Here is a 21400-nt window from a genome sequence, read left to right as displayed (position 1 = left end):
CATGGTGGTGGGAGCATCATGCTGTGGGGCTGTTTTGCAGCTTCAGGCACAGGGAGCCTTGTTCGGGTGCATGGCATCATGAAAAAAGAAAATTATGTTGACATTTTGAGGGATAATATGCAGAAATCTGCTCGTAGTCTAGCCTTAGGTTGTCGCTGGGTCTTCCAACAAGACAATGACCCAAAGCATACATCGAAATTGGTCCAACAGTTCCTGAAGGATACCAAAACAAAGGTCCTGGAGTGGCCCGCACAGAGCCCAGACCTCAATCCTATTGAGAATCTGTGGCGAGTGCTCAAAGTGAATGTCCATGCTCGGAAACCACGTAATTTGGACCAGCTGGAGCAATTTGCAATGGAAGAATGGGCTAAAATCCCTCAGGAAACCTGTGCCAACCTAGTAAAGAACTACTCTAAGAGGTTGTTGTCAGTTGTGGCTCAGAAAGGGTTCACTATTGACTATTAATGACCGGGGGCTAATAATTTTGGACGTTTCATTTTTGCCCTTTCTTGTTTCAACTCACTATTTCAATTAAATATCCTAATCAAACTTAGTGGAGATTTTGTCTTTGTTATTTTGGAAACAAACACACTATAAAACACTTGTTGTTAATGGTCATTTCCATGGAGAAATCAAGAGTTTTGTCTAATTTCATAAGGGGGCTAATAATTTTGGCCTCAACTGTATGTATTTGGTGTCATGGGGCAGAGTAGGAGACAGTTCCTATAAAAGTCTTGCAAACAAAATCAAATCCAAAAGCACTAAATGTATTCAAGGCAAAAAAGAAAACAAAAAATCAAAAAAAAAAAAAAAAAAAAAAACACAGGAGTGTAGTGATGAAAGTCCAGGTGAAAGTGTGTGAAAATGTTATGTCTGGGTTTTATGTCCAGGTATTCTGGAGGAGTGTTTGATAAGTAACAGTGAAGCCTGGGAAAATGACAAAACACCTGGAAATACTTGTTTCTGCATTACTGATGGAGGCATATTTGTATTCATTTGCAGGGGTTTATTAAAAGAATACAAACAATCCAAATGCAAAATGGGAACCATAAACAGACAGAAATCAGGAAACCAGGCAGACAGTCAATCAAGCAAACAAATCAAAAACACAAATCAAAAACTGTAATCTAGTAAACAGAGAAATAGGTTATGCACATGAAACTAGAACATTAAACTATTCAATGAAACAAGAACTGCTTGGTACACAGGTGAACTGACAATATGTCCCAACATGGCTAATGTGAGCATGGCTTAAAGGTAGATCAAAAGAAAGTGTTTAATAACACAAGATGTGGTCGGAATTCTGGTCCTGGCTCCCTCTGGTGGATGGATGAGTGGTCCATGGATTCAGATGTTACAATTTCTTTATCAAACCTAAGAACAATTTATCACAACAAACCTATCAATCTTAACATTAGCTAAATAAACCTAGTATAACCTAACAGGGTGAATTAGACAAACCTAGCATGATGAAGGCAGTTGAGGCTGGTGTTTTTTAAAAACAATTTTTTATTAATTTTTTAAACCCAGGGCAATCATCTCAAAATATTAAAATGATTACCTTAAAAAATTATTCAAACAATAATGATATTTAATTTTATATTTTTTAAAAATGGAACTCTGAGGAAGCATATAAAGCAAAAACAAAACAGGCCCCAGAATGGTTCCCTGTAGAATACCACAAACAAAGGGAGCAGGTGATGAAGAATAGTACCCAATGCTAACAGGAAAAAACTTTAAACAACAGGAAAAACACTTTAAATAAGAAGCAAACCACTGTAATGTGCCAACTACATACTGCAGGCATTTTAAGACAATACCATGATTGTTAGTATCAAAAGCTGCACTTAGATCTAGCACAGTTTTTGCAACAAATACAGTCTTCACAGGAACAACCCAATAGACACTATAAGTGTAGAGCTATTAATTGCTCAATCAATCTACAAGGCATACCTTGGCAAGAAGAAACACATGCCAGTTACATGTTCCAATATTTTTGATCACTCAAAAATAGGTAGTTCAAAAAATGTGTGATTTTCTAAATTGTTTAACACATCTATCAAGCACTTCTTGAATAAAAAGAAATTGATCAGCTGAAATTCTGATAATCTCATTCATATTTATGTAACATGTATTGTAAAAGCCTGTAACATAAACTAATTTTGTGTATTCTTACTGTTTTATTGCATACATTGAGAAAAAAAAAGGAATCATACATACTACTACTGGTAGATTAATAGATACTATTAATATTTATAATAGAAAAAAAAGGAAAAGAGTTGCATATACTTGCATGTGCATATACTTGCATGTGCATTTATTTTTTTATTAAAAGATATGTAATTTTCATTTAGAGCTTAATTAAAGCAGCAAACAATTGTTCAGCATGTGAAAATTATAACCACTCTTTTCAGTCATTTTGATTAAACTGAAAAATATAAAATATAAATAGGTAAAAAAAAGAAATAAACAAAATGAGCATAAGACTGAAAATCCTTTAAAAAACAAAACAAAACAAAAAAAAAGAAAATAAAGAAAATAACCAGTCTTTTAAAAATTAACTTACATTTGCCTGGAAGCATATTCTTGAGACCAGCCTGGTTTGTAAGCCAAGTATTACAATAAATGGTACAAAATTACATAATAGATATAAGGGTGCATACTATATTCAGCCTCACTTATTAGAAATCAGCCCCTGAAATCAAATGTTAATCATGCTGTCATGTTTACTGGAGACACACTTGAATATATTTTTACATACCTAGATAGTGACGTGTAAAGTCTGCTAATCATTTATAATTCTTATCTATTCTATAAACATAAATTACTTTAAATTTTTACATACATTACTTGCTTATGTAATAGATAGCAGACTGGAATTATTTTTTTCAAATCTTAAATAAAAAGGTAATTACTACTTAATTTCAAAGTTAAATTATTAGGGAGATTTACCCATAGTCTCTGTGGTTTGGCTTGTGGCCACATGCAGTGAGGCCAGGCTGGTGTCAGATCTCTGGGAGGCAGTAGAGGGAGATGACAGGGCAGTACCATTCACCTTGGACTCAGCCTGTGGCTAGGACATAAGTAAAGAAGGAACCAGACTCATTAACCAAGGAGATGTGTGTTTAGCAATGTTTAGTATATAAACTCAGTAGCCACTATTATCCAATTAGCTGTCATGTTGCAAGACTGCAATGCATACAATCATGCAGATACAAGTTGAGGGCGTTACGGTTAAAGATCTCAGTAACCATGGTCATGGCATGATTGTTAATGCCAGATGGTCTGGTATTTCAGAAACTGTACAGCTCCTGGGATTTTCATGAACAACTGTTGCTGGAGTTTACACAGAATTGTGAGGGGAAAAAACTAGATTCCTTTTACTGGATGACAGGGGTAGAACCTAAAGTGTTTGTGTTTGCTGTTGTAACCCATCTGCCTCATTGTTAGAAGTGGTGTACATAGACTCTTTAATACATAGGTGTATTAAATATTTTATTTAATTAACAGATTTTATTGGCTTATTTCACAAATACTCTATGAACAGTAATCCATAATGGCAAAGCAAAAACCCTTTAAGTTCTTAAAAAATACAAACAAACAAACAAACAAACAAACAAACAAATAAATAAATAAGGCATTTAGGCTCTTGGCTAATGTACTGCAAATTGTACTTATGCCCATCATGTTTGCTTGATTATCCTGAAATGCCTGCAGAACTTGACAAGAGTTGATCTGTTGCAGTGTTTGTGATTTAAAGGTATGTTTAAGTATGGAGTGTGTATAAGACCCCAAAACCAATATAAAGTAGCCCATTACACATATTCATTATTCACTTGAGTTGATATATTTGAAAAAAAAAAAAAATATTATAACTAAAGACTTGACTATTCAACTTTATAGCATATATTTATAGTCACTTTGAGAAAAGCAGATTAATGCTGTGAGATCCCTCCTTGATCTCAGAACAGACTCCGTTCTTTGTGGCATGGATTCCATAATTCACTGAGATTCTGGTCCATGCTGACATGTTTACATCACATAACTGATACATGTGTCAGCTGCACAATATAAAGGGAAATCTCCCATTCTTCAGCTATGGTGAATGGGGAGGTCACTGAAGTATACTGAACTCACCATCCTGTTCATAGAGACGACTAATCCTTTGTTACATGCTGCATTTTCATATTGGATGCAACTGTTTAATTGCAACTGTTTTTTTTTTTACTGAGGTTTGCAGGTCACATGATGTAGCTGTGTTTTTTCTTTATATCTGAGAACTATATTGAAGGTTCTGCATTTGTAAACATTAGGCTAATATATGACAGATGTAAGCATTTGAGTGCAATATTTAGTGCAGTATAGTCTCTGCAAAATCGGGTTAAGGAAGTGGGAAGGTCTGTGGGAAGCTGCTTCTTATTCTCTATGTTTTGTCCTTCAAATGTGCTGTCCTGATGGCTACAATAAAAAGAGCCCATTGATTAATCTCCTCAAGAAAGGCCTTCTCATTGTTGTCAGAGATCAGGCCCACCACAACAGTGTCATCATCAAACTTGACAATGCTGTTAGCATTGGAAGTGGTACCTGTATCACCTGTACTGCTGGCAGTCTTCCTGTCAAGAAAGTTAAAGATCTAGGAATAAGTCCTAAAACCTCCAATTTGGTGGAACTCTGCTGAAAGTTGTCCTCACTACTGTACCATGAATATGTACCAACAACATATTCCCTGTGATAAGACCTGCATTATAGGCAGTAGTGCAAGATTGTTTTATCTACACACAGCTTATGGGTGAAAACTTGTTATAATTTTGTTGACTGTAAAAGCTGCCAATTTACCATAAATCTTACAACTTCTTCTGTAAACACAAGTCATAAGAGCTACACCACGCCATAATCTGTGCCACCTTGAAGTACAGAACAAAGTGGGAACCGGTGTGTGACCTCCCTTTGAACTGGAGCTTTCTGATTCAGAGTTTGCTTTTATCTAGGCATGAGGAAGTGGCAACATGATCCGATTTACCAAATGGATTATGAGATGTGTCTTAAAGCAGGTAATGTGTTGGTGGGAAATTTGCAATGCACATTTAAGGTTGGAAGTTTTCTGGTCACAATAAGCGCACATAAATAAAAAAAAATGAAGGGCCCTAAGCTTGTTCCCCAGAGACTGGACGTTGGCTAAGGATGATGAACAGGAGAGCATGGTGTGTGCAAGCCCTCAGACTGTTCCTGAAGCTTGTTTCCTTCAGGGTTATTGTAATTATGCTATTTCAGTTAACATCCTGTGTTCCTCCACAGAATGTCGCTCAGCCAGCATAGATCTCTTTTAAAAATGGTAAGTGAGTGAATTGTAAACCAGTAGAAATCAGTCTGTCTATCGTATCTAAGGGAAGCCTAGGTAAAAAGAAAAATTATTTAAATTAAGCAAGAGTGCAAAAAAACCCCATAAAAAAAACACAAAAAGTGTTATGGAGATTCACACTGGGATTTCCCATTGGAACAGCTGTGCAACGAAACATGCAGACACCCACAAATATACGCAGGGGGCCAAGAAATGTGAATTAGAACCAGTGTTGTGCTAGTTACTAAGAAATAGTAACTAGTTACTTCATTCAAAAAGTAACTCAATTACTTTGTTGATTACTTACACCAAAAAGTAACGTGTTACTGTTAAGTAACTTATTAGTTACTTTTAAAAAAAAACGTTCTTTAATGTTCCCATTAATGCCCTTTTATAAGTTATGCTCTGTACATGGGTGTCGGAAGCAAATAAAAAGTGGGTGTGTCCTGTCCCATCCACATATAATGGTTACAACGCCCATGGATTTCAGGAAGCAGGAGTGTGGTCAACGCGGAATGGAGTTTAATTTATTAGGGCATTCCTCAAACAGAATGGATTCGACTGTCGGTGCTCTGAAAAGTAATATAAAAAGACATAAGCGCTGAATATCGACGGTAAAAGTGGGTGGGTCCAATATTATTGGTCTTAAAAAGTGGGTGGGGCCTGTCCCACCCACATATAATGGTTCCAATGCCCCTGGGTCTATATAAACACAAAACTGACTTAAACACAAAGTAATTTTTAAACACTATTTTATTTAAGTCAGACCAGCACAAACTGAATATATCACAAGGATTTCTGAAATAAATAACAAAACAAGCTGAATAATATATTCAGAATCAAAAACTAAAGTGGCTTCTGCATCATAAAAGCTGTTTCTGGAGGTGCTTTGACAGATTGGAGTTGCTGTTTATCGCAGTAGATAGGACCTTCGATCCAGAAAGACACAGCTTACATTGACTAAAAGGTTTTTGTCTTTATGCTCAACTAAAGTGAAATAATGAGCATATTTCCACTGTGAGAAACTCGTCTTGCTCTCGCTTTGACTCGCCATTACTGCCGCACATACTGGAATAAACGGAAACATGCCCACAGTGCGGCATCTTCGTGTTTACAGGTTGGCATCCACCAATCCTACAATGCGTCGCTGCTGTACACAGGTTAGTCTGTAGGCTACACTTCAGCTAAAATGAATTCATTTAAAAAAGTAACTGACAAACGCACCGTGTGGTAACGGTAACGGAGTTACTTTATTTAAAAAGTAATACGTTACAGTATTAGTTACTGTCAAATTTAACTGCGTTACAGTAACGCGTTACTGCCCAACACTGATTAGAACCTAATGAAGCAAAAGCTCCAAGACTAAAGCAGACAAATTTAATGTTATCATGCTGTTTTGTTGAGTTATGAGGCTCTGAAATTCTGCCTGCAGCCTGAGACTTCATGTGCATCCTCACCTCCTGGAGTTCTATAGTAACACAATACACATCAGTGAAGCAAAAAGCAAAAAAAATCTCTTTCTCTTTAATTGGCACTTAAAAAGACTAATTCAACCCAGAAACCCAATGCTAATTCAACCCAATGCACTTGCTAATTTGTTTCCTTAATTTTAAAGTAAAACTTACTTATTTTAAGTAAAGAAAACAGCTATGGTGTAAACCTTGTTGGATGGCTTTACTGTCATTCAATTCACTCCAGACAAGGGTATAAAACATCAGCTCTCTTCTGTGTAACATGAACTGAAACAATTCAAGTTAGACTGTCCACAAGTGGGCAGATCATTGTTTGCTCTTGTTTGTGCACAGTTTGGATTCTGTGAGCTGTAAGCTTTAAACTGCAATCAGACAGAGGGTTTCCTGTGTGCCATCTACAAATGCCCCTTTTCTCCTTTCATGCTGTTCTCACTCTCTATTCATTAACAAAATCCCTCAGTTAATGATCTTCATTTTTAAAGAGAAAATAACATAACATACCTGAAGCATGTTGACCATACACCAGACTTATTTCAAATATGAGACAGCAGAACATATCTGAAGTAGATAATTAATGCACACCAATAATCTATTATTACTAAATGGAAAGAAAATGCCTATAGAAAGCACCTGCTATGATCCACCAACTGAATGACCAAGAATGCAGGGCAATTTTGAATAAATACAAATTAAACTCAATTACAATTTATATGACATTTTCTCTGTCTATTTTCTCTTCAATTCAAACTGACTTAACAGGCTGTAAGCACATATCATATTTCTGATACATTTATATCAGTTTGTGGGCACCTTATAATCGGTCATTGAACATCCAATTTCAAAATTTACATCAGTGTGGACTTGGTCGCCCTTATGCTGCTATATGAGACATCACTGTTTTGGGTAAGCTTTCCACTAAAAGTTGTAATTTGGAAATAGGAATTTGTGACTTTTCAGCCACAAATGCTAAAAGGAAAGCTCTGACATGGGGCAAGAAAACACTGTGCACACTCAAATTTTCAATTTTCTTCTGGAGCAAAAGTCTCTTATTGCCTCTTATTCATACTGAAAAAAAGCTTCATACCACAGCATACAAGACATTCCAGACAATTATGTTTCCAAACAAATCCACATATGAGTATGATGAAGGAGGGTCCACATGCTTTTAGTCATATATTTCATATATAATAACATTTTTTTCAAATATGAAACCTATTTTAATTAAATCTGTAAAAGTAACTTTAAGATCTTTTACTACCCACCTGTTCTAGTAGCTGTCTAAGCCTCTTAAGCTGAGACTCAAGCTGCTTGTTATGGTCTTCCAGAATTTGCATTCTTGCCTCTAATCGACCTTTGTGTTGTCTCAGCAGTTTTGCCTCAGCAATGAGCTCTGCATCACGATTCTGGGGTGAAACAGGTAGCATTGGTGGTGGCGAAGGAAGGGGTGAAAACCCTTTGTGGTCATGGGCCTTTTTAAGTCGATCATATTCTGCCTGTAGCCTCCTAAAACATTGACAATGATAATTGATTGCCCTACAACAGTATAAGAATTATCTATGAATCTTAAATAAAGATTTAAAAATGTTCAAACCTATTCTCCTGTTCTAGATCACTCAGAACTCTCTCAAGTTCCCCCTTTTCTTCAGTCTCCATTGAAATGAGGACCTGTGCTGGACTCTGCGGATGGTTTAAAGGGGAACCCTGATTAAGACTCTGGCAGTAGTGTTGGATCAGTAGATGCTCATCATCCCTACAATAAAAAAATAATAAATCACATACAAAGTATAAAGTATTTTTAATATTTGGAAAATCACAGCATTTGAACAATGTTTGGCTCTAAAGTAGTGCTTGATGTATGTATAAAAAAAACAAAAGCACACATTGTAAGAGATTTTCCGTTAAAAATAACATTTCATTTGTTTTCCTTATTTTCAATTTGTAATGCAAATACTAGACATAAAACTTCAATGTGAGTTTGGTTTTCTAATCCATATGTATTTTTAAACTGTTTAAATAGCCATCAAAGGCACGTTTTTAATAATTTTTATTGTAATATAATAAATGACATTTACCATAAGTTTTCTTTGTGATAAGTACTACATTGTATATGTTTTTTCGGTCCTGTTTTACCAAATTGTGGTATGATGAAGTGAAGAAATACAGTGCACACAGTCCCCTCTGAAAATACTGGATTGACAAGGCTAATTCACGTATTTGTTTGTTTATGCTCATACACCGAAGGCATTTGGATAATATATCATAATTTCAGCACTCATTACCTGTTATTAACATCTACATGTCTTAACCAACATAGAACATACCTTTAATCTGAAGCTACCGATATTTAAATTGTTCAATAATACTTGAACATGTGACTGACATGTTTCTTCTTGACTAGCTATGACTGATTGAATGGTTAATTGATTATTGAATTAATTAATAGCACTGGATGTCTATTCTTGGTTTGATCCCAGACTTTGCCTACATTTGTCTTGTCAGACAGCTGTCTATTCTTTTTCGCCACTATTAAAAAAAGCAAGCCATTCTGAAGCTGTAATAAGAGACAACAAAACAATTTGGAATGTCCTAAGAAAGAAATAAACCTCTGATGTACTTCCTATTGTACTATTAAAAAAGGTGGACAACGAAATAAAGAAAACAATGCTGTGACGAAAAACAACAGGCAGTAACATCACCAACAAGCTCTACAGGGCAGGAGTGAAGATCAACAAAAAACTTAAAAAGCAGACCATACAAAAGATGCAACCCACTCAACAAAAGTAAGAATTAGAAGGCCAGTGTGCATAAAGTATCATGGGTGTGCATGGGTATTATTTAATTGTATCTCCCCAATAGTTACACTTTGTCCTTTTTGTTTGATTCAAGGTCACATTATCTTCATTCCTGGCATTTTCTACTGCCATTTTATGTTTACTGTAAGCAAAATGATTAAAATTGAATATAGCATGAATAGAATATATATGCAAAATACATTATTGATTGAGAGCAAATATTTATGTAGAATAAAAGTGTCAGCTCACATGCTTTCATTGGGAGAAATATTCTCATTTACATATGAGCCATTTCTGTTTTCCATTTCAGCAAGCCTGTGAAAGACAGAATCATTTTAATGTTATTTCACACATTTAAAAATGGCCTAGAATTTTCAATACTGGTAACTGAGTACCACTGTCTGGAATATTTCAATGTTCTATTTCCCCTCTCAATTGCCAGAGATGGTGTGTAACACCAATTTTTTGAGATCTATTGTGAGAGTTTGCATACGTCAGATCAGGATTATTAATTAGCTCACTATAAGAAGGAAACACTAATATGTGCAAGGCAGAAGTACTCTATGACCAGGCCTGGACTACACCGCACTGAAGTAGAACTATTTTTCTCAGATTTACTAATTATGTCAAACAATCTTTTATTTTAAGTATGAAATTATTGTTGACCTATGTAAAATGTTTTAACACATAATTACATTCAGCACAAAAGAAATAGTTACTCGTACAACTGAACTTCAAGTCAATTAATGGGTATATTAATTAAAAAGTATAAGAAGGGTACAAAGTCCATAAAGTGTAACGCTTTTGAGTCTTGACTTTTGAATTGGTGTCTATGGGGTGAAACCCCCTGGCTCCTAAACGAGAGCTGGAATCTTCTCATGTGTAACAGACCCAAAGGAAGGACATTGGCTGCTGCTGCAATAAGACCAAGTACCCTCTGCACCTGGGCAGCCAAATGTCTATCACAGCAGAAAGGATGAACTCCACCAGAGCGGGAGACAGACATGCACGCATCATGATTGAATCCCAAACTACACCACAGGAGGTGGTTCTCTGAGATGGAGAAACCACACACTTCTAGGTTCGGTCTGAGGCCTATGGATCCCAGGTGGGCAAACATGTCATCTCAATGCCTGGCAGCCTTGTCCCTTGTCTGAGCCAGAATGAGTTATATAGGTATTTGAGCACATGGATGCCCTGGAGAGCCAATGGTGCAAGGGCAGCAACCATGCACTTTGTGAAAGTTTGCGTACGTACGTGATAAGGATAGGCTGAAATGGAGAACACGGTACTGATACACCTTGGCCCTGAAAGCAAAAGCGAAGTCTTCTATGTCCTTGCAAGATGCCTATGAGAAAATAGGCATTCTTCAAGTATATTGTCACAAGTGAGTCCTTAGACCTGATCTGACACGCAATGAGCTTGAGAGTTAGCATTTTCAACTTTTCAGCATATGGTTCAGAGTGGTCCAGAAGTGGACGTAGCCATCAGACTTTCTTGGGAGCCAAAAAATACCAGCTGTAGATGCTTTATCCTCCTGGGATGAATGACACATGGTCTGTGCTGACCATGGTGAACAACATGCTTAGAAAAAGAGGAGTGGAGGCAAACCATAGCCTTTCCCTACAGTTTCCAAGACCCATTTGAACACACTTGACAGATGTTTCCATGCTGTCAGATGGTCTGAGAGAGGAGTTAGCCTCTTGCTGTACACAACTCTGCTGGTGCCCTGAAACCGTGAACTGGCAGGGGTTAGCCCAGTAGGTGGAAACACACAAGAAGCAGGAGACCCCCAAGCCACCAAAGATGGCAGGGCAGACAGTGGTTTAAATGGCCCTAGAAGGGGCACCCCAGGAACTTACAGGATTTAAAGGATCTGCTGCTAACTAGTGTCAGATATCACAGCCCACCTTCAGGGGAGTACAAGCTACTAGATGCTACTGAAAAACACCAAACTTGGTTCTCAAGGAATCTGCATTATCACCTGTTAGTCACGTTCCAAAATAAAGACTTATGCAGCTGGACCATTTGTAAATATGATAACTTATTATAGTATTTTAATATCTACTTTATTTGTGATTGAGATATCTGCAAATAGGATTTTAGCAATTTAGCAAATAAAGGTGAATTGCAGAGCTATTTTTTATGTTTTCCTACTTGATTTCAAATATTGCTCTCACCTGCTAGCATAATGCTCAATGCGTGAATGGGTGTCATCATGGGACAGTTGTGGAGAAGATGCTGGGCTATAATTGACAGAGAACAAAACAAGGAATTTCACATCAAAAGGATACAGCAAACAATGGATACACATTATAATACTAATCAGTTATCTTTTGCTTGTAACTCTATGCATTGTCAGCAATTTCGAGCAACTGTTCAAGTACAATTTGTGCCACTGGATTTTGCTTTAAATATTCAGTAAGGAGCAAGATAGTAAAACATAGAGAGCCAATAAACAGGTGTATTGGCATTTTGGTAAATGAGGTCAGTTTGCGATTCTATGCTAATGTGTATAAACTTTTATATTACCTTTAAGTGGTGAAGTAGTCAAGCGCACACATGACCCAATCTTACCTTATGTTGAATAACTTCTTGTGTTTACATGTTGGTTTGTTATAGTAGTTTGTTGTAGTAATGAAAATTACCTAAGTTGCCTATCCTGACTGACAAGGGTCTCCCAGAAAGAATGTCCAAACTACAGGGGTAGATGGAGGTGCTCAAAAGCAGCCTTCTATGCTTTCCTTTAAACTGTTTTTCAATATCTGTGTATAGACAGAATAGATAGATTTCGATCCTGAATGAGAAAGCCAGAAGAAAGCAGAAACCGGAATTACCATTAGAATTTACCAATTACTATTAGAGATCACCCCCTTTTATTATTCCATTTTATACAGTGCATAATAAAGTCAAGCCTTACTGCGTGCTGTGGTACAATTAAATCAAATCTAATCAAATTTTATTTGTCACATACGCATACATACAGGGTACGACATGCAGTGAAATGCTTTGTGAAAAAGCATTTCACTGCATGTCGTACCCTGTATGTATGTGACAAATAAAATTTGATTATATTTGATATAATCTACATAAGATATGCAATTTGGGATAAACTCTGACAATTACTCTGTTCTGTGGTACACAGAACCAGTATTCAGGTGAGCTCAACCACTGAATGTGAGACACAAACTGTTCCAGGCTCATTCTGTCATTTAACTGCATATAGCTGTGTTAAGAAAAAAAAGGAAAATTGGTCCAGTTCTCTGCTATCCTAATCCAAGCCTACAGACAACTTGTGAAATGTGGCAAACAGGTTCTGAATAAGAACCTAGTCTAAGAAAGTCATCATTTCAGGATTGTTTTGAGCATTTGGATATTTTTTGAGAACATGTGGCCACACCACAGATTTGGAAGAATATCTGCTGCCATTCTCTGGCCCAACTGGACAAGAAAGGACAATTATGTTAAGTTGCAAACTATCATCAGAATATTTTCCAACCAGAAGACATGGGTGGATAAAACCAACAATGGTCTGCGATCTCACAGCTGCCTATAACACAACATTCCCTTCAAACTCACCACTAAGACGGAGGCCCTGAAATAGCTGGAGGTCCTAAATTCATTCATCCTGTATAGCTTATACAGATCAAGAGCAGTATAGGTTGGCAGACACGTCTCATTCTACAGGATTGTGACAGTGGCTGTTTCCTACCCCACTGTCGAGTTAGCTTGTTGCAGCAAGAGCCCAGTAGACAGTGGACAGTTTCCTATACATTGTTCTTCACATCACACTGTCATAGTCTTTTCACATTAGCACCCTGGTGATAAAGGCCTGTCAGCCATAAGGAAATCATAAATCCTTTCTTAAGCATACAAAGCCTGAAGGATTTCTATTATCTATAGATGCAGTATACCTAAAGAAGATTTCCACCTAAACAAAGCACAATTCCAACACCTTCCATCACCAATCACCAAGCAGTGAACACACAGAAAACAACAAAAACTGTGTGTTACAAAACTAACACAAGGAACTGGCTACTACATGCTACAAAAACTGTAGCCAGAAAGATGAAATTCTGCAGACTGCAACAGTATAAGGACAAGCACTATGCAAAATCAAAAGTGGATTAAAGTTGAATCTAGTCTAATCTAATCTAATAACTCACTGTACCCACTGTGCTTTTGTATAGCCATACCACTGCCTTCTCTCTTACCTTTGTTGTTTCGCCATCATAAATCATATTCCAGTACAAAACTCCACTTCTTTCCTGTAATCCCATGTCTGTGTCATTTCCAAAACAAACTCCAAACAGTTATATTTGGATGGAATGAACACCTACAGTAAGATATAAATCAAATAGATTTTACGTTTTATAGTTTGGTACCTGAGAAACAGGTGTGCCAATATGTGCCAAAATGGCCAGTTTGGAGAGTCCCCCTAAACATTCCTCTCCAAAAACCTCTCTATAACCTCTCTGATACACAATAGATAAATCTTAGTCTTAAAACAGTTAATGGTGAGATTTATTGACTTTTTAGGCTGAAATATACTCATTTTAAATTGGGCATCTTTTTCAAGCAAGAGTTTCAAAACAAAGCCTCTTAATGTGCTTATAGGAAGCATCAAGAACATCTTGACAGGAAGCATCAAAGTTTGGTTTGGGAACAGAAATAAGCAGGTGGACTCTTGAGAAGGAGATGCAATCAGCTGAGCTTATCATTCATATTGTGGTCCCTTACCAACACCTGTACTGGTCCAATGCCAGGAAGATACTGAAAGACCTCTGCCTTCTGAACAATGGACCTTTCTATCTAGCAGTCAGGAAAAAACTTTTTAAGAGAAGTACAAAAGCTTAAAGTTACTATTTTCTCCCTAAAGAAAAAAATAACTTGCATTGTGTTGGTATTAATTTAGGGTGCAATTACCTGGAAATTACATTTACCACTCTCTAAATAGACCATATTAAATGTGCTGACAATAATGTCTATCTGATGAACCAACTGAGATTTCAAAGATCTATTCTCTTAGAAAGACCAGCATTGTGAAACTGGGCAAGATTCCTGGCATGCAGTTACTTCCAGAGGGAATTAGGGGAAAGCTCACCGATATCTCGATTCTTCAAGGTGAATCATGCCAGTTGTATTGATTAGACATAATTACATTTTTATGGGAATTACAATTTATGTCCATTTTGCCTAAACAAATCAGAGCAACTTGACTGCACCAATGCTGCTATAGGAGGCACCTAGACCAAATGAAGCTGTTTTAGTCATTCAAAAGCAATATAATTCTATAAATGTAATTTTCATGTTCGTTCTCTAACACACATAGCACAGAGGAGAGACACTATACACTATGTTCAGTGGAATGAAACATGCTCTGCTTACCGTGTAGTGAGGTTTCTGGATGCTTAATATTGGAAAACCGCTATACCAACAAGAAAAGGTCTGCCAGATACAAGACTGCTATAGTCTTCTCCAAAATTATTGAAACAGCATACTCCTTTTTTATTTTTGCTGAACACTGAAAATATTTGGCCTTGAACTCAAAAGTCATATTACAACCTGGCACCTTTGATTTGATTTGATTTGATACTCATTCTTCAAGTGGGCAAAATACTGGAACATGTGACAGATGTAACATATGAACCCAGATGGACCCTTTTAAAAATCTGTTAAATAAATAATTGCTTAAAATTAATTAATGGCTCCGCAAGTCTATTGAAGATTGCATTTGTTGATAAAAAAGACAAAAGCAGCATGAACACCAGAGAGCTGTGTATAGGAGAGCTATTGATTGATATTAATCTTAAGATCTCAAACCCAAATGTCTTCAGTGTGAAGTAAACACTATATTGGCCTTGCTGTTCCAATATCTTCAGAGGAGACTGTATAAATCTGTATAACTATCCTTTTGATATGGCATGATTGTATTTGGCAGCTCTTGTTTAGCTCCATAGATGTTTTCACATGAGCCATGTAAATACCTGACTGTACTAAAGTGATTTGTAACAGCAATACTCACAGGTGGTCAACAGGCCAGAAGTTAATCAGAGTAACAGGGCTGCAAAACAAGTCAAAGTGAGGACACATACACACACACACACACACACACACACACACACACACACACACACACACACACAATAATTTTATGTTACAAATGTTTTTGTTATTGAGTAATTGCATTGAATGGCAGAATATTGCATATAGATATTTTATATTAATGACAAATGAAGTCTGTTGTGGGTTGGCTCAGTCCAATGCTGTAACATGCAGAGAATCTGGAGTAAAATCCATAAATGGAGAAAATGCAAACATCACAGACAGTAATCTGAGCACAGGACTAACCAGAAACCATGGCACTGTGAGGCAGCAATGCTACCCACTGCAAAACCATGCCCATCTATTAGTGAAACCATCAGATCTCTTCCACAGAAACAATACTTCACGGCAAAGAACGTCCTGAGCCTGGTTTAAATACACGAAATCCCAGAAGAGAACTGCCAAGGCACCCTCTGGTGGGTTGGAGGGGGGAAGTGCAGGTGGAGACTTTACAGTAGCATTTCAATGATGGTTGTTCAGATTTCTGAGATATTTCAGGTAAAAAATGGCAAAAGCATATATGAAATATTTGGGAAAAGTCAACTTTAATCTTTTGCATATCTACTTCCATTTCTCATTATGTCTCTCTTGCTATTACTTTTAGGACTTAAAGACTTGCTTCAGTTCACAGATGCCCCTTGAAATGAGACCTATGAACTATGGGTGTGTGATATTCTAAAAAAAAAAATAAGATACCTTGATCTTTTCTGGGATTTTGCTGATAATCAGACAATGTTTTGCAAAATTCAAAAATGTGTTTGTAATTTTCTTACAACAAGCACTGCTCTGCTGTAAAGTGAACAGTGCAGTACAAATATCTTGTTTAATATTGCAAAAAAGGATAAGCAACTGTAAAATTTGAAACAAATCAGATCTGTCAAAAATATTGCATTTAAAAAATAACGTGTAAACAAATAATACAACTGTAAACAAAGCCTAAAATGAAAAGCCTAAAATTAACAAATTAGCCTTTCTAATTTAAAGACGTCACAAGAACAAGAGAGAAAAATTTTTTTTGACTTGAGCTTGAATTTTTTTCCATAACTGTAATTAGATTCACATTTCAAACTATGCAACAAAATTTTGCCCTGAAAACAAAGCCTACATTTTAAAGGCTAAAATGTAACATAGCCATTATAATATAAAAGTCATTAGGATAGTGGAAACAGGCTTTCAACAGCTTGAACATTTTTTTGCCATCAACTGGGTTTCTTTGGATTCACAATTTCACATGCGTTTCAAGTTGCATGATAAAATCCCCAGTTTGTCTGTCTGGCATCTGGCTTAAGAGAAGCACGGTGACACATTACAATATTGCTTCTTGATGAAAGCTCTCTCAGAAGAGCTGCTTGAGTCAGGGATGCACAGCTACTCTTTTGATAGTTTCCCAAGTCCTGGGGAAATGTATTTCTTGTGTTTTCCACCAGTCAAATGGATTTAAATCACTGTCTAGCTCAGGTATCATCAAGTAGCTCTCTATATCCTTTTCAATTGCAATGTGCAGCGCCTGGCCTCTGAATTCCTGTTTTTTCTTGAGATAGCTGCCAAAAGTCTTTTTATTTTATTTGTTTGCCGGCTCACTGGCGTCATAATTACCTGCTCCAGGTTCTGCAGTCATTGCCTAAGCAGGAGCAGTTGAGGGACCTAGGGAAGGGCTATCTTTCTCTGTCACCATAACTATAAGTTCTGCAGTCACTGCTGTCTTAATGGCTTTGACCATGTCATCAATATTGTAGTGGATTTTGAAGCGGGGGTCAAGTGTGGATGCCAGACTCAGCAGCTCATCCACTCTTCAGTCTTCTGTGTACCTGGAGTTATGGGACTCTGGAATGGTTCGTTTCATTTTTTTAGTTAGGTCTATTTCATCAGACCAATCAATCCATGAATCGTGCTGTCAGAGAGAGGTATGGTTCAGACTTTCTGCTGACCACAAGTCGGTTGTTGTGGCAAAATGCAAAACTATCTGTACCCTATGAGTACATGAATCGAACAATTTATGTGCTTTTAATACAGCAGTACTGTATTACTAGAGTATTTACACCCAGGTAGTGGGTCTAACATATTTAAAAGCTTTTTAAACCCATCTCGCTCAACCGCTTGTACTGGTACCATGTCTTTGGCAATGTAATTGTTATTTCTTGCCATCTGTTGCTTTTTCAGTCATGCAGAAAACTTAAAATCGGCAGTGTATCAAATACTTTTTTGCCCCACTGTAACTAAGTACATCATGTTTACTTTTCCAGAATACTGGTGTATATTCAAATTTGATAACTTGCATCGTATTTTCATTTCACTGCAGACATGACTAGACCTCCAGTGCAACCTGGCAAACCCTTTTCATCAACCACACAATCAGGGACTGACCATCCAAAGAGGCAATACCAGAGTAAATACCTCCATATTCTTGCTGAAATGGATAACCTGCTACACAATTTTAAGTTCACTTTGGTCCAGATGCACCAGCTAGTGGCTGCCATCCTTTCCTGTTGGTTGGGAGCAGTTGGTTTACAAACCTTGGAAGGGTGGAGAATGGTTCATTGATAGTCTGCCATGGAAGAGTGGAGATTGTGTGCCCCTAATTCAGTAAATTTCTAAAAGCTCACTTTTTTCCCCACAGCTTTGGACAGTGGCTGTGTTGTAAGTTGTGTTAGCTGTCTTGGTTACACAATTATGACCGCTACTAAACTGGGATTATTAACAACTTGTGACCTCATAACTTTGTATCATCGTAACATCGTAAACACTAGAAATGCAATTTTTCATGTTCACTTAAAAAAAACTTACCGGATATAAATATTCAAACTTCATACATTTAATGGAAAATGACATTTTTTACTGGCATAACACTTGTCCGTTATGTCACACCTAGTGTAGTTAAATCAGGCTCTAGATTTTTTTATTTCATGCCCCCTGATATGTACACAAACAGAAAGAAAATACAGGAAACCATGGGGACCAGGGATGGTAGCATTTTCTGTCTTCATGTCTGGTTGCTTATCACCAAAAAAATAAGACACCAAAAACCAAATCTAAAATTATCCCCAAAACACATGCATAAGCCAATCGTTATTAAATCAATTATTTCCCAGAGAGTCATAAGAGCACAAAATGCCCTCTTCAAGAAAATAAACCCAGCCACCCCCACCCCAATGACCACCTGATGACAGGTGGCACTCTGTAAACAATGCAAAACTTGGGTCACAATGAAATGCAATTGAAAATATCTCTCACGTTTCCATGTTATCACCCTCCAGAATGGTCTGCACAGGGAGGTAGCCCATACGGGGGTGTTTGGCAAAATAACGTTTTGTCCTGAACTTGTTCTTTAGCACCTTGGCAAAATCTCTTACATCTTCACCAGAGGTTGTCTATGATAAGACACATAAATAGAAACGATTAATAAAAATATAAAAAATGAACACAACAAGGTTACTGGGCATATGCTACTATTCAATATACATTAATGTGTGTTATACATTCACTGGCCCACTTTATGGGAAGCACCTCTACACTTCATGCAATTATACATTCTGTGGCAGACAAATAAACTCTCTAGATATACTGTATGCCCAGAAACATTATACATACACACTATTGTGTGAAGTATTGTGTGAATTTTATGAATGTAAAACAGACGCTTTGTTAACGTACCGGAGTGCAATATTCAACCATGGGATACTGCATTTTATGGCCCTTAGCCACTCTGCCAGAAAAGAAGCAGCTCTGGCAGATGTCATAGTTAAAGTGCTTTAAGCTTCTATACCTGCAGAAAGGTAAGATTTAGAATTAAGAGTGTCAAAATATCATGAGGGTAATCGACAGTGAATTCAAAAAAGGGCTACAGAAGCTTTGAAACAATTGAATCTAATTGTACTGTTTACTGGAAGAATTTTTAGAGAATATACTCATGAATCAAACTAAACATTACAAACTAAACATCAAACTTTTTCTTAACTTGAGAATACCTTTCTACTTTTGAAAAAGAAAAAAAAAAAAAAATATATATATATATATATATATATATATATATATTTTAGTACGTTAATATCAGTCATTAGTTCTAGAACAAAAATATTGTTAAACACAAAGCTTTTAATGATCAAATCATAGTTTGTAGCTCCAGCAGACTTCAGAGACCTAGAGTAAAAGTATATCTCTTTTTACATCTCCACACATTTTTATGTTACCATACATTTCATCTGGCAGAGCATCTTATTTCATTCATTTTCTCAGAAGAGCCTGTGCCTATCTCAGGCGTCATCGGGCATCAAGGCAGGATACACCCTGGACGGAGTGCCAACCCATCGCAGGGCACACACACACACACACACTCTCATTCACTCACGCTCTCACACACTACGGACAATTTTCCAGAGATGCCAATCAACCTACAGTACCATGCATGTCTTTGGACCGGGGGAGAAAACCGGAGTACCCGGAGGAAACCGCCGAGGCACGGGGAGAACATGCAAACTCCACACACACAAGGCAGAGGCGGGAATCGAACCCCCAACCCTGGAGGTGTGAAGCAAACGTGCTAACCACTAAGCCACCGTGCCCCCCTGTGCATTTTATTTGTTCATATCAAATGTATGTTTAAAACTATAGATCCAGATTTATTTTAAACTTCTAAATTTCTAAATAAATTAAAACTTTTAAATTTGCAAATATTTTGCAAAGCCTTAAAGATTTGTGAAAATATTGACTGGTATGTGGAGCTATTTATTATTCCCTCCATCCTGATTAAAGCCCCAGTTCCAGCTGAAGAAAAGCAGCCTCAAAGCATAATGTTGCCATCTACATGCTTCGCCGTATGGATGGTGTTCTTTTGCTGTGTGTGTTGTAATCTCTTTGCTGCTCATGGCTTTTCCAGCTGGATGTTACCATAATAATGATCACTTTAATCAGTCACTTTAATTGATGGCAGTTGTATTGTTTCATTAATATTTAATCACAGTTTCATTCCAACTGATTATATACATCAAATATAATTGCAAATTAAACTACAGTAAACCTTTTTCATCTAAGTATCCTCATTGCACTGAGTTGCTACAATATGTGTAATATCTGCTGACCACAACAGCATGCAATGTACAAGCCCCCAAGTGCTTTCAGCCAGTGTAGCTTAAAGTTACATATAGACATTGATCTATGCAACATATGGACAATACTTTTGGTTAATTAAATGTAGAATATCACATTAATCAACCAGTCAAAATTTTCAAGTAAATGTTCACAGGGTTTAATACTATTACTAATACTTAAATACTATTGTCCACTATGTCTTGATAAAACTGAACAGTAATTTACCATCCCTACTACCAAACTGCAAGAAGATTATTTTTAAGAAATAAATACCTGAAGCCAATAATAGGACATTCCTTGCAGATGTTGCATTTGGCCTGGTGCTTGGCTGTCTCTGCTGCTGAAACACGATGAAGTACAGGAAGCCAGACCATTGACTGAGGCTCCAAACGCATCCAGTCTAAGAAGACTGATGCTTCTAGTTCTGGCTTGTTATTTGCCTTTAGTAAGAGACAAATTTAAAGACGTATGACACTGAGGTGTTTTTTACTTACATTTACATTGCATCATCAGAATCATAGTGTGTGTGAATAGAGTCATCATTATGATGATGAACAAAGTCTTTCTTTAAATAAACTAGCTTGTTAGCTATTTTTTGGCAGAATTAA

The 21400-nt window shown here is 36.9% G+C and overlaps 1 protein-coding gene across 8 annotated transcripts in view; it reads right to left on the bottom strand.

Moving 5' to 3' along the window:
• The window catches only part of dmd (dystrophin), a 143783-nt gene that overhangs the window by 8578 nt on the left and 113805 nt on the right, over positions 1–21400 (bottom strand). For 3 of the 8 annotated variants that reach the window (XM_060859916.1, XM_060859920.1, XM_060859921.1), the window contains 9 exons: positions 21066–21232; positions 19359–19470; positions 18939–19075; positions 15628–15666; positions 11783–11848; positions 9852–9917; positions 8402–8560; positions 8073–8313; positions 2953–3073 (listed from right to left, as the gene is read on the bottom strand). In XM_060859916.1, the coding sequence (XP_060715899.1) occupies positions 2953–3073; positions 8073–8313; positions 8402–8560; positions 9852–9917; positions 11783–11848; positions 15628–15666; positions 18939–19075; positions 19359–19470; positions 21066–21232 (1108 nt within the window). Of the gene's footprint in view, positions 1–2952; positions 3074–8072; positions 8314–8401; positions 8561–9851; positions 9918–11782; positions 11849–15627; positions 15667–18938; positions 19076–19358; positions 19471–21065; positions 21233–21400 lie in introns of those variants that run through there. The other 5 variants (XM_060859917.1, XR_009647700.1, XR_009647701.1 and 2 more) reach the window with 5 other exon arrangements.

The sequence above is a fragment of the Tachysurus vachellii genome, chromosome 24 (assembly GCF_030014155.1).
Source record: "Tachysurus vachellii isolate PV-2020 chromosome 24, HZAU_Pvac_v1, whole genome shotgun sequence".
Lineage (NCBI taxonomy): Eukaryota > Metazoa > Chordata > Actinopteri > Siluriformes > Bagridae > Tachysurus > Tachysurus vachellii.
The sequence above is the reverse complement of the archived record's forward strand: the minus strand, read 5'-3'. Positions and strand labels throughout refer to the sequence as shown.